We start from the raw sequence: 12,688 nt of genomic DNA, 5'->3' as shown, positions 1-12,688 counted from the left end.
ACTGAATCAGTCTCCTGCATTGCAGACAGTCTTTACTGTCTGAGCCACCAAGGAACCCCTTTATGGAGATACCCGCATGCTTTAAAAAAGTATGTATCTCTTCTCTCTTTCAGGAAATTCCTCAAAATTCACCTCATACAGAGACTTCTCCCACCATACACAGTTTAGCTAACAATTCTATATTTTCCAAAACCTGATGTCTGCCTTTATTCTGATAGAAAATCAATTGTGCTAATGAAGAAAAATGAAATGTCTCATACCAATCACTGTATGTTTAAAGCATGTTTTTATTTGTAAAGTACATCAGTTCAGTTCAGATAAGTTCAGTCACTCAGTCGTGTCCGACTCTTTGCGACCCCATGGACTGCAGCATGCCAGGGCTCCCTGTCCATCACCAACTCCCGGAGTTTACTCAAACTCATGTCCATTGACTCGGTGATGCCACCAACCATCTCATCCTCTATCATCCCCTTCTCCTCCTGCCTTCAATCTTTGCCAGCATCAGAGTCTTTTCAAATGAATCAGCTCTTTGCATCAGGTGGCAAAAGTATTGGAGTTTCAGCTTCAACATCAGTCCTTCCAAAGAACACCCAGGACTGATCTCTTTTAGGATGGACTGGTTGGATCTCCTTGCAGTCCAAGGGACTCTCAAGAGGCTTCTCCAACACCACAGTTCAAAAGCATCAATTCTTCAGCTCTCAGCTTTCTTTATAGTCCAGCTCTCACATCCATACACGACTACTGGTGAAACCATAGCCTTGACTAGACGGACCTTTGTTGACAAAGTAATGTCTCTGCTTTTTAATATGATGTCTAGGTTGGTCATAAATTTTCTTCCAAGGAGTAAGTGTCTTTTAATTTCATGGCTTCAATCACCATCTGCAGTGATTTTGGAGCCCAAAAAAATAAAATCTGACACTGTTTCCATTGTTTCTCCATCTATTTGCCATGAAGTGATGGGACCAGATGCCATGATCTTTTTTTTCTGAATGTTGAGCTTTAAGCTAACATTTTCACTCTCCTCTTTCACTTTCATCACAAGGCTCTTTAGTTCTTCTTAAATTTCTGCTGTAAGAGTGGTGTCATCTGCATATCTGAGGTTATTGATATTTCTCCTGGCAATCTTATTCCAGCTTGTGCTTCTTCCAGCCCAGCGTTTCTCATGATGTACTCTGCATAGAAGTTAAATAAGCAGGGTGACAATATACAGCCTTAATGTACTCCTTTCCCAATTTGGAACAAGTCCGTTGCTCCATGTCCAGTTCTAACTGTTGCTTCTTGACCTGATACAGATTTCTCAAAAGGCAGGTCAGGTGGTCTGGGTTTCCCATCTCTTTCAGAATTTTCCACAGTTTGTTGTGATCCACACAGTCAAAGGCTTTGGCATAGTCAATAAAGCAGAAATAGATGTTTTTCTGGAACTCTCTTGCTTTTTTGATGATCCAACAGATGTTAGCAATTTGATCTCTGGTCTTCTGCCTTTTCTAAAACCAGGTTGAACATCAGGAAGTTCATGGTTCATGTATTGCTGAAGCCTGGCTTGGAGAATTTTGAGCATTACTTTGCTAGTGTGTGAGATGAGTGCAATTGTGCGGTAGTTTGAGCATTCTTTGGCATTGCCTTTCTTTGGGATTGGAATGAAAACTGACCTTTTCCAGTTCTGTGGCCACTGCTGAGGTTTCCAAATTTGCTGGCACAGTGAGTGCAGCACTTTCACAGCATCATCTTTTAGGATTTGAAATAGCTCAACTGGAATTCCATCACCTCCACTAGCTTTGTTCATAGTGATGCTTCCTAAGGCCACTTGACTTCACATTCCAGGATGTCTGGCTCTAGGTCAGTGATCACACCATCGTGATTATCTGGGTCGTGAAGACCTTTCTTGTACAGTTCTTCTGTGTCTTCTTGCCACCTCTTCTTAATATCTTCTGCTTCTGTTAGGTCCATACCATTTCTGTCCTTTATCGAGCCCATCTTTGCATGAAATGTTCCCTTGGTACTTCTACTTGAAGAGATCTCTAGTCTTTCCCATTCTATTGTTTTCCTCTATTTCTTTGCACTGATCATTGAGGAAGGCTTTCTTATCTCTCCTTGCTATTCTTTGGAACTCTGCATTCAAATGGGTATATCTTTCCTTTTCTCCTTTACTTTTGGCTTCTCTTCTTTTCACAGCTATTTGTAAGGCCTCCTCAGACAGCCATGTTGCTTTTTTGCATTTCTTTTTCTTGGGAATGGTCTTGATCCCTGTCTCCTATACAATGTCAGGAACCTCCATCCATAGTTCATCAGGCACTCTGTCTATCAGATCTAGTCCCTTAAATCTATTTTTCACTTCCACTGTATATGTACAGTACATACATATATATGTATGTGTGTGTATATATATATATATATATAAAACATCTGAGTTTTTTATTCAAACTTCAACAGAATTAAGTAAATACCATTTGCTGCACTCTCTCTACCAAAAACAACTATACTGCAAATATCACCCACATTTTACAGACAAGGAAACTTTAAGATCAGAAATTTTGAATCTGAGGTCTGCATCTAATAAGTTACAGAAACATGATTTATACAAGGATTTGAGCCCCAGTTCTTTCCACTTCACTTTGTTAATGTATGCTTAGCTTGGAATGTTTTCTGTAGGGAAGGAATTTTCGTCATAGCTATTATTTCATCAGTATGCAATATGTTGCAATACAAACAGAAGGCCAAGTAATGAATCCAGATAATGTCAAAAATAGCCAAAAAACTATAATCGTACATTAATTATTTGCAGATTGAGCAAGTTGTTTAACTTCTCTGTGCCAAAACTTCTTCACATATTAAATAAAGATAATACTTTAGAGTGTAGTTATGATGTTGAAGTAGATTAAAACATTTAAAGTACTTAGTACAATGTCTCGCACATAAACACTGCATGAATGTCAGCTACTGCTCTTGAGATGAGAAATCACCAGATATACATATTTTGTACCAGGTGTCTCCAGAGATCAATAGCTGGATACCCAATTCAAAAACAATCAATCCTACACTTGCTTGTGATCTACAATATGGTCTAGTGGGAAAAGGTAATGTGTGTCAATTTGATTCTCTCCCAGGAGTCTGACTTAAGAAACAAAGATTGAGCCAGTTATTAGTGATTTATAAGTTAGTTTGGCTCATACCTTCATCAGTTTCCTCTTATCAGGGACATGTATGGATGTGAGAGTTGGACCATAAAGAAGGCTGAGCACCAAAGAATTGTTGCTTCTGAACTGTGGTGTTGGACAAGACTCTTGAGAGTCCCTTGGACTGCACGGAAATCAAATCAGTTAATCCTAAAGGAAATCAACCCCGAATATTCATTGGAAGGACTGATGCTGAAGCTGAAAATCTAATCCTTTGGCCACCTGATGAGAAGAGCTAACTCAGAAAAGATGATGATGCTGGGAAAGACTGAAGGCAGGAGGAAAAGGGGATAACAGAAGACAAGATGGTTGAATGGCACCACCGACTCAATGGACATGAATTGGAGCAAGCTTCGGGAGATGGTGAAGGATGGGGAAGCCTGGCATGCTTCAGTCGAAGGGGTCACAAAGAGTCAGACACGACTGAGTGACTGAACAACAACGACAACAATGATGCTAAATATGCTCTAAATCTAGCTCTTCAGTCTTCCTTTTTATATCACTTGGCAGCATTCAAGCTGTTGAACATGCCACAAACATTTTTTGCCTGTCCTCTTTAATCTATCTCTTTAGAATGCACTGAAGTACTGGAACTGCTCAACACTTCATCCCAAGCTGCTTCTCTTTACACTCTTTACACTCCCTTTAGGCAATTTCATCCACACTCGTGGTTTCACTAATTAACTCCATGCTACCCCAGACTTTTATTGTATATTCAACTGCCTTGCCAATCTCTCCACTTATTGGATAACTCAAAGATATCTCAGATTCCATTTGTCCAAAACCAAACACATGATCTTCCCTCTCAAACCCAGCCGAGATCCCTTTCAGGACTCCCTATCTCCATAATGGCATCACCAACTATTCAGCTGCACAAACTAAAAAATTAGAAGTACACTTTGATACATCCTTCCCCTACATTCCCATCTTTCACTAAGTCCTATTAATTTTGCCTTTTAAGCATTTCTCAATCCCTTCCCTCCATTTTTGGATTTTTGACCAAAATTCTTATCCTAGCCTTTAAGGCCCTGAAAGATCTGCTTCAGCTTACCTCTTTTGTCTTCCTATTGCCCTAAGTACAGCCACACTTGTCTCCTTTCAGTTCCTTAAATATAATACATCATGCTTCCTCCTACCTTAGGGTATTTGCACATGGTTTCCCTCTGCCTGGGCCACTCTTTGCCCATCTCTTCATTTATTCAATCTCTATTATATCTCAACTAAAATTTCACTTCCTCAGAGAAACTCCTTGAACATCTAGACAATATCAGGTCATTTAGTCACTAATTTAAAAAATATTTATTAATAACTACACAAGGTATGGTTCTAGGAATATGGAATTAATAAACACAAGACAGACCCTTGCCTTCATGGATCCTACATTCTAGAGGAATGAGACAGTAAGCAATAAAAATACTAAATAGATTAAATTATATGTGTGAAGGCAGTAAATCTATGGGAGGAAAGAAAAGAAAAAAGAATAAGGTAAGAGAATCACAAGTAGGGAGTTTTCAGTGCTTTATTTGATGCCTAGAGAATAGTTGGCACTCAAACATGTGTTGGGTGGAGTATGAAAAAGAGAATGAGCATGTTCAAGTTGAGGGAGCTTAAACTATAAAATAAGTAGAGGAATTACTTGGTGCAAGAACAGAGATGCCATGAAAGAAAGACAAACCATGCAGGTCTTATGAGGAAATGGTCTCTTAAATCATTCTTGATGGCTTTTTACAGATTCCAGTTTCAGTCACTGCATGGTCTTAGCATAACCACAACCTCCCTCCCCTACCCCCAGAGGGCTGGATAATTCAAGTGGGTCACTCTTATAACCAAAATACCCCATCAGGACACATATACAAAATTATGGATACCACTCTATCACCCACCACCACACATTTCACCAAAGCCACTGATTTTCTATACACAGAGAGAGAGAGACAGACAGACAGACACACACACACACACACACACACACACACACACACAGCTATCACTTTGATGCTCCAGTTCTTCAGTTCCCAATCCCTCTTAGGGACAAACCCTCTCCCACATACACAGGACTGTAAAAGCTCTTTCTCTCTTCTATGACCCAAAGCTTAGGTCATTATCTCTCCAAGCCAGCCAAATTTACAAGGCAGTCCCCTCAGGAACAGAATCCTAGGTCTCTTTGCCTGTTAGTCTCCTTGCACTTTAAAGACTAGCTTCCACCCACATAAAAGTGAATGTGCATCCCTTTGTGATTCTGAATGACCTTCAAGATTACTGATCCCATACACACCCACACTCAGGCTCCAGCCTCCTTTGGTAGGGTTTTGAAGGGCTGGGTGTCCCCTCAAGCCTCTTGTCCTCTTAAGGACTCATATGAGGATTTGCATACTTTCTCTGTGACAGGGTGACCCTCAGTCACTACACTTCCCTGAAGCACAAATACTCATATATCCCTTCCATGGCACTGCCTGAAACTAAAGTAACACTCCTCCTACTTAATCTGCCTCCTCAGAATCAGAGTCCCTCTCCCTTTAGAGGACCCTCCCATAGTCCACAGGATTGTGTTCAACCCCTCCTGTGACACAGCCTACCCCCTACAATCAGCCCCTATCACAGGTGCCCCTCCGGAGGGGCGTCGTCTTCCCTGGGGTCCCAGCCCTTTCTCAGCCAGTGTTCACTCCAAAGAGTGCACACACTCTCATACACTCCTGCGACGCCTCGACTGCGTGGCCTCTGCCCCGACACTCAGAGGGGTGTGCTCCTCCCTTGACCCTTGATCCCGAGGTCATAACCTCACCGCGCAAACACAGAGGGTGCCTCTTCAGGAGTAGCGCCAGGCCCAAGTCCCCTGTCCCCTGGGGCCCAGGACAGCGCCGTGCTGCCTCAGCGCTTCCACCTGATCGACCGCCCCCACAGACCTGCCTCAGGCGCCGTCTGGCTCCGCTCCGCCATTTTTTGTTGTCGTTCCGCCTCTGAGCCCACGCGAAAATTGCGGGGCAGTGGGGAGCGGGCGATGGGATCCGCCGGCTGACAGGAGCTCCCTCAGGAAGACGCTGCGCGACGGTTGCCAGGGCAACGGGCAGCCGGCGTGTAGACGGCCGGCGCGTGGCGCGTGGCAGGAGGGCGGGGTGGGAGCAAGCGTGCGTCCGAGGCCCCGCCCCCTCGGAATGATACCTTCCTTGGCGGGGTTTCTGCCCAGCTGGGACTCCGCGGCGCTTTTTCCTTGCAACCCGGCCACCGCATCCTGACAACTGAGCATGCTCGACCGCCGCTGAAATGCCGGGGACCTGGTCCGCTGGGGTCGCGCTCTCATGCCGCGCAAGCAGGTGCACGTGCTGACTGAAGAGCTGAATGGCCTGGCTTTGCTGTGGTTAGTGCTCAACTTTGAGAGTTGGGGACAGATTTCTCAATTTCCCAGCGCTTCTCCCTACCGTGTGCCTGGCCCTGATCAAGGTGCTGAATAACTTGTATCTTCAACTGGAATGCCCTGAGAATAATTATGTGCCCATCCCACCCCAAACACGTGAAGTACTAACGAGGTGGCCTCCTCGCCTCTCTACGTCAGCATTAGCCCCCAACTGTAGCAAAGGCTTCACTTTCCTCAGTTTCGCTAGTCTTATTTAGTCTTTTTTGGAGGGTAAATCGTGTCGGTCTCTTGAGATCATGGACGGTAGCCCGCCAGGCCCCTCTGTCCTTGGAATTTCCCAGGCAAGAATACTGGAATGAGTTGCCATTTCCTTCTCCAGGGATCTTCCTGACTCAGGAATGGAACCTGTGTCTCCTGCATTGACAGGCAGATTCTTTACCACTGAGCCACCTGGGAAGCTTAGTCTACCTCTCAGAATAACCTAGGGTGCTCATTTCCATTTCTGCTAATTGTCACTACCTTCTAAGACCAAACTAGAACCTTATTCTTAATTGAACTGCTCTGTCCCCCGATCGGAGAAGGCAATGGCACCCCACTCTAGTACCCTTGCCTGGACAATACCATGGATGGAGTAGCCTAGTAGGCTGCAGTCCCATGGGGTCGCGAAGAGTCGGACACGACTGAGTGACTTCACTTTCACTTTTCACTTTCATGCATTGGAGAAGGAAATGGCAACCCGCTCCAGTGTTCTTGCCTGGAGAATCCCAGGGACGGGGGAGCCTGGTGGGCTGCCGTCTATGGGGTCACACAGAGTCGGACACAACTGAAGCGACTTAGCAGTCCCCCCACAGTCACCTGTGCATTCGTGTCCGAATGTCTGAACATTTACAATGCATCATGCATTGTTTACTTCTCTTTTCCTCTCTTGACAGTGAGCTCCCTTAAGCCTAGGGTCAGGTATTTATCTTTGCATACTCCATAATACAGCATTGTGCTTGAGGCAAAGGAAGTGTTAAGTAAATGTTTATGGAATGAAAAGTTTCTAAATTCATGCCTGCACATCCTTACCTGTTCTATTGAGCACTTAATTTTTTACCAAATACCTTGCTAGGTAGGTCCCTAGTCCTCCAGAGGCTCGCAAAGAAAGGGAAAGAGATAATGAATTTGATGGAGGTTAACTAGTCTTACAAGTGCTACTGGATCAGAGGGATGGAAATCTAACTTGGGGGAGAGGGGGAGGGGATGGCTAATCAGTGAAGACTGCAAAGGGAAGTGGATACCCTAGCTGAGTCTTGAGGAATGACTAACTGCAAGCCAGGGAAGGGAGAGGAATAGTGTGCCAGGTGGAGGGAGCAGCACGTATCCAGGCACAGAGGGTGGGATCACTGTTTGAAACTGCAAGAAGTCCAGTACTGCCCGGGTACAAACCACACAGGGTGAAGTGTTGTGTCTAAAGAAGTTCTTGTACAGTTAAGTAATTTCTTCTTTTGGGTTCCCAAAAAGCAGAGCCTGAAGCAAGGATTTGAGTGCTAGTAATTTTGGGGGGAGGTAAGACTATGAAACAGAAATGAGGTATAGACAGTGAAAGAGGGAAGGGAAAAAAAAAAAAAGAAAAATGTGTTATTTAGGTAATTGCTTTGGTAGAAACTAGGCTTAACCTCACTGGAGACCCTCTGAAGAACCTAATATTAATAGAATGTGCCTCAACATTGTCCCACAAAGAACAAGGGTCATTTACCTCAATTTCCACCCCATTGGTTGAGGGTTAGGACCTTGAACTCTTTCACATTTCCTGGTTACACTGGTCCAGTGCAAAGCTGCCTTCTTAAGGCAGAAAAGCAGGACTAGAACACTTTGGGGTGGTTTGCTGGCAACAAGCATGGAACTGTCCATTCACCCGCACTGAATCAAAGATAAGGTGTGGACACCACAAGAATCTTCTGTAGAAAATTACATAAAAATACCCATCAGAAAATACCCCTCACATTCCAGCAATTTGAAATTCACAAGTCATGTCAATACAACCATCAAGATGAAAATACACAAGTTTTCATATATCAATCCTAATGACTGAGTAGTAAAGGCTGTAAGGCTGTAAGAATTTCAGTGTGGGAGGGCTGAGGGACAAACGTGTTTCATTAAATATTGTGTGTGTGTGTGTGTGTGTGTGTGTGTGTGTGTGCTCAGTCACTCGGTTGTGTCTGACTCTTTGTGATCCCATGGACTGTAACCCGCCAGGCACGCCTCTGTCCATGGAATTTTCCAGGCAAGAATACTGGAGCAGGTTGCCATTTCGTACTCCAGGGGATCTTCCTGACCCAGGGATCAAACCTGTCTTCTGCATTGGCAGGCGGATTCTTTACCACTGCACCACCTGAAAAGCCCTCATTAAATACAAAAAGGTGGTAAAAAGGGAGTTTGAAGATCCAGGTTCTACTCAAACTCTGACCTTGTAACTTTATAATCTTGGGCAGATTACTTACATTCATTGAGCCTCAGTTTCCTTTTCCAACAAATTGAGACAGAAGTCCTGCCTGCAATAAAGTATTCGCTAAGTCACAAATGGTGTAATAGATTACAATGCATTTGGCAAGTATAAATTTAGTAAATAAAGGATCTAAGATGTTTTAGAACAATTCACTTACACATACATCCCTTGATTTTTTTCTGCTGAGGCAGACTCTGTGCAAGTGCTAGAGATGAAGAGGGGAATATAGGAGCTCACTGTCCAGAAGGGTAAGAGATTTAATCAGTAATTACAACTCAACACAGGCAATGGCACCCCACTCCAGTACTCTTGCCTGGAAAATCCATGGACAGAGGAGCCTGGTAGGCTGCAGTCCATGGGGTCGCTAAGAGTCGGACACGACTGAGCGACTTCACTTTCACTTTTCTCTTTCATGCATTGGAGAAAGAAATAGCAACCCACTCCAGTGTTCTTGCCTGGAGAATCCCAGGGACAGCGGAGCCTGGTGAGCTGCCGTCTATGGGGATCGCCCATAGTCGGACACGACTGAAGCGACTTAGCATAGCATAGCATAGCATACAACCCAACGTGATCAGTGTTCTGATAGAAAAAAGCATGGGAGATTGTGGGAGCCCAGAGGAAGAGGGCACAAACCAGTGTGGGAGAGAGGGTATCAGTGAAGGGAGATTCAAGGAAAGTTTTCTGAAGGAGAGAGTGTCTGATCTGATCTGACTCTTCAAGGGCAAGTACCAGTAAGGTGGGCAAAGAATACAGGGATACAGAGAGAAAGGATGATCGAGGCAACAGGAACTTCATGGACAAAGCAAAGGATAGTGTATCTGAAGCGCCAGGAAGATTAGAGCCAGAAAAATCAAAAGACTGTGTAGTAAATAATCTACACAAATGTATGAAGCACATAGAAGATTCTCATCAACAGGCAATCCAGGGCTTCCCTGGTGGCTTAGTGGTAAAGAATCCACTTGCCATTGCAGGAAACACAGATTCTATCCTTGGCCCGGGAAGATCCCACATGCCATGAAACAACTAAGCCTACATGCTGCGATTACTGCGCCTGTGCTCTAGAGCCCAGGAACCACAACTACTGAAGCCCACGTGCTCTAGAGCCTGTGCTCTGCAACAGGAGAAGCCGTTGCAGTGAGATGCCCACACACCACAAATAGAGAGTAGCCCCCACTCACTGCAACGAGAGAAAAGCCCAAGCAAACAAAGAAGATCCAACACAGCCAAAAAATAATGTAAATAAATAAAATTATTTTTAAATGATAATCTGAAAAGTCAACAAACATGTTTCTATGGAACTAAACTGTTCAATTTAAATTTTAAATAAAATGTAAAAACCAATTATTTGGTCAGACTGTCCACATGTCCAGTGCTCAATAGCCACATGTGGTTAGTAGCAACTATGCTAGACAGCATACGTAGAATATTTCTATCACTGCCGAAAATTCTACTGGACAGCACTGCTAGATAAATGCCAACTGAGCAGAGGGGATGGAATGCCTGGGAAGATCTGCACTGGCAGGATCAGGTTTAGTTCTCCTGTGTATCAGCTCCTCTTCAGAAAGGAGTGCATTCCTTCTGGAGTTCTCAGAGTCTTCCCTTTTTTATGTGAAATAGCATAGCCTGGGACACAGGATAGAAATGCCCCCCACCTGGGTCACGATAGTTAAGTTTTACCAGGCTACCATTCAGAGTGTCCCTGGGAGATCTGCTGTCCTCAAAGATCTCCTACAGATTCTGCCTCCACAGACAGACACCCACCTACCACAAAGCCAATGTGACTTTCTTCAGAAAAATATTCTCTGTTTAGCATTCACCCACTCCCCCCTGTAAACACTTATTAAAATGACACCTACTCTGTGCCTGGCACTGAGTTAGATGCTGTGTGGAATGAGAGAAATATTCAAGTTATAATTACACTTCTCACATGCACAAACTCATTTAATTCTCACTGTAAAATTGACATTAATGTTATCATCCTATACAGAAGATGAAACTAGGATTCAGAGAATTTAAGTGACTTACACAAAATCACAGTCAGAAAATTGCAAGCTCAAGGAAGACTTGAATGGTGCTAAGAAATTCACCTATGTTATATTATTATCAAAAATTCATGCTTTTAATGTTTATAATCTAATTAAGAAGAAAAGATTTTAAAAGCTCCAGTTAACTTGTAGAGTTCAGGTGAAGAAAGGAAGTCCACTCTGGGTTGCTTCATAGGTTACCACAACTGTCAACTAAAAAAAGTGTGCAACATGAGAGTTGCGATTTAAGTTTTACTTGGGGCAAAATGAGGACTGCAGCCCAGAAGACAGCACCTCAGATAGCTCTGAGAGACTGCTCCAAGGAGCTAGGGGGAAAGGACATTGTGTATGTGACTGAGAGACTGCTCCAAGGAGCTAGGGGGAAAGGACATTGTGTATGTGATTTTGGTGAAGGGGAGGCTACATACAATCAAGCGCATATTTTTCCAAAAGGTTTCTACTAGTCTCGTGAAGCTTCTGCTAGTCACAAGAAACGGTCATCACCACGAGGGATTTTGGTGCTTTTCTAGATATGAAGAGATATAAGAATTGGGTTCATAAAATCAGCTCTGGAGAATATCTTTCTGAAGACCTGTCCTGCCAGTTTTCCAGAAGCACAGAGTGCCTCATTTCTGCTCTCCACCATGAACTTCTTCAGGGGCTGTTGAATGTCAGCAGCTGTAGCAGCACATGATTTAATCCTTGTAGAGGTAGATGGCAAGCACTCATGGCAAGTGCCAGTTTGTGGTTGACACACGAAAATCCAGTCTACAATTTTGAAAAAATGTGGTAAAAACAGTGATACAGGAATGATCAGAAAAATATAGGAGCATCAAAGAGAGATACTTTTGACAAGCATCAGGGACGGATTTTTGGATGAAATGATCTTTGAGCTGAGTATTAAGGATGAGATGGGGTCAGCCAGATGGAGTGTAGGGTAGAGAGAAGAGAAATGAAAATACTTTTTAATCAAACTTGTCATTTGTATTTCTACTTTGCTTATGTTGGTTTTAAAAATATTTCCAACGTTTTCTTATTTGGTTCTTGAGATTAAATTTAAAAAGAATTGTGCTATGCTAAGGCTATAAAAGAATTAGTTAAGGATTTTTTCTTAACATGAATTAAGTGTTTAAAAGTTAGAACATGACTGAACTCAACAGAAAGGAAAATTATCTGATGTTGAAAGGAAGAGAGAAATCAATGATGCAGTCATTTATCCTTATAATTTACTCTACCCAGACTGCTCTTTTTTCCAGATATCTACCTGACTCACTTCATTCTGGTCTTATCTCAGATGACATTATTGGAGAGGTGTTTCCCTACAATACTACTTAAAATGTACTTCTTAGACATTTCATAGTTTTTAGTACTGTGAATGGTATCTTATGTTCTATAATTTTTTATAATTGCTTTGTTTGCTGCTCAGGTAGACAAATGCTATTGATTTCTTAAGTTAATAATAGAATTGTGAAATTCAGTGAACTCTCATATCTAACATTTGTTGACTGTTTTCATATTTTTTAAACTATAAGAAAAATCAATAGCAAAACCAGAGTTGTCTGTACCCTTCCTACTCTTTTAACATATTTCATTTTCTCTATTATTATTTTACCAGAGTCTCTAGTATTGTGTTTAAAAACTGGGATTCTTG

The 12,688-nt window shown here is 42.9% G+C and overlaps 1 protein-coding gene across 1 annotated transcript in view; it reads right to left on the bottom strand.

The window, feature by feature from the left end:
* AGBL4 (AGBL carboxypeptidase 4) overlaps positions 1-6,213 on the bottom strand; it is a 1,467,493-nt gene extending 1,461,280 nt beyond the window's left edge. The window contains exon 1 of the mRNA XM_070364879.1: positions 6,077-6,213. Within this exon, the coding sequence (XP_070220980.1) occupies positions 6,077-6,110 (34 nt within the window). The 5' untranslated portion in view covers positions 6,111-6,213. The remainder of the gene's footprint in view (positions 1-6,076) is intronic.
* Between the last annotated feature and the right edge of the window lie 6,475 nt (positions 6,214-12,688).

Source organism: Bos mutus, chromosome 3 (genome assembly GCF_027580195.1).
Source record: "Bos mutus isolate GX-2022 chromosome 3, NWIPB_WYAK_1.1, whole genome shotgun sequence".
In the NCBI taxonomy this organism is placed as follows: Eukaryota; Metazoa; Chordata; class Mammalia; order Artiodactyla; family Bovidae; genus Bos; species Bos mutus.
This window is presented reverse-complemented; position numbering and strand designations above follow the sequence as displayed.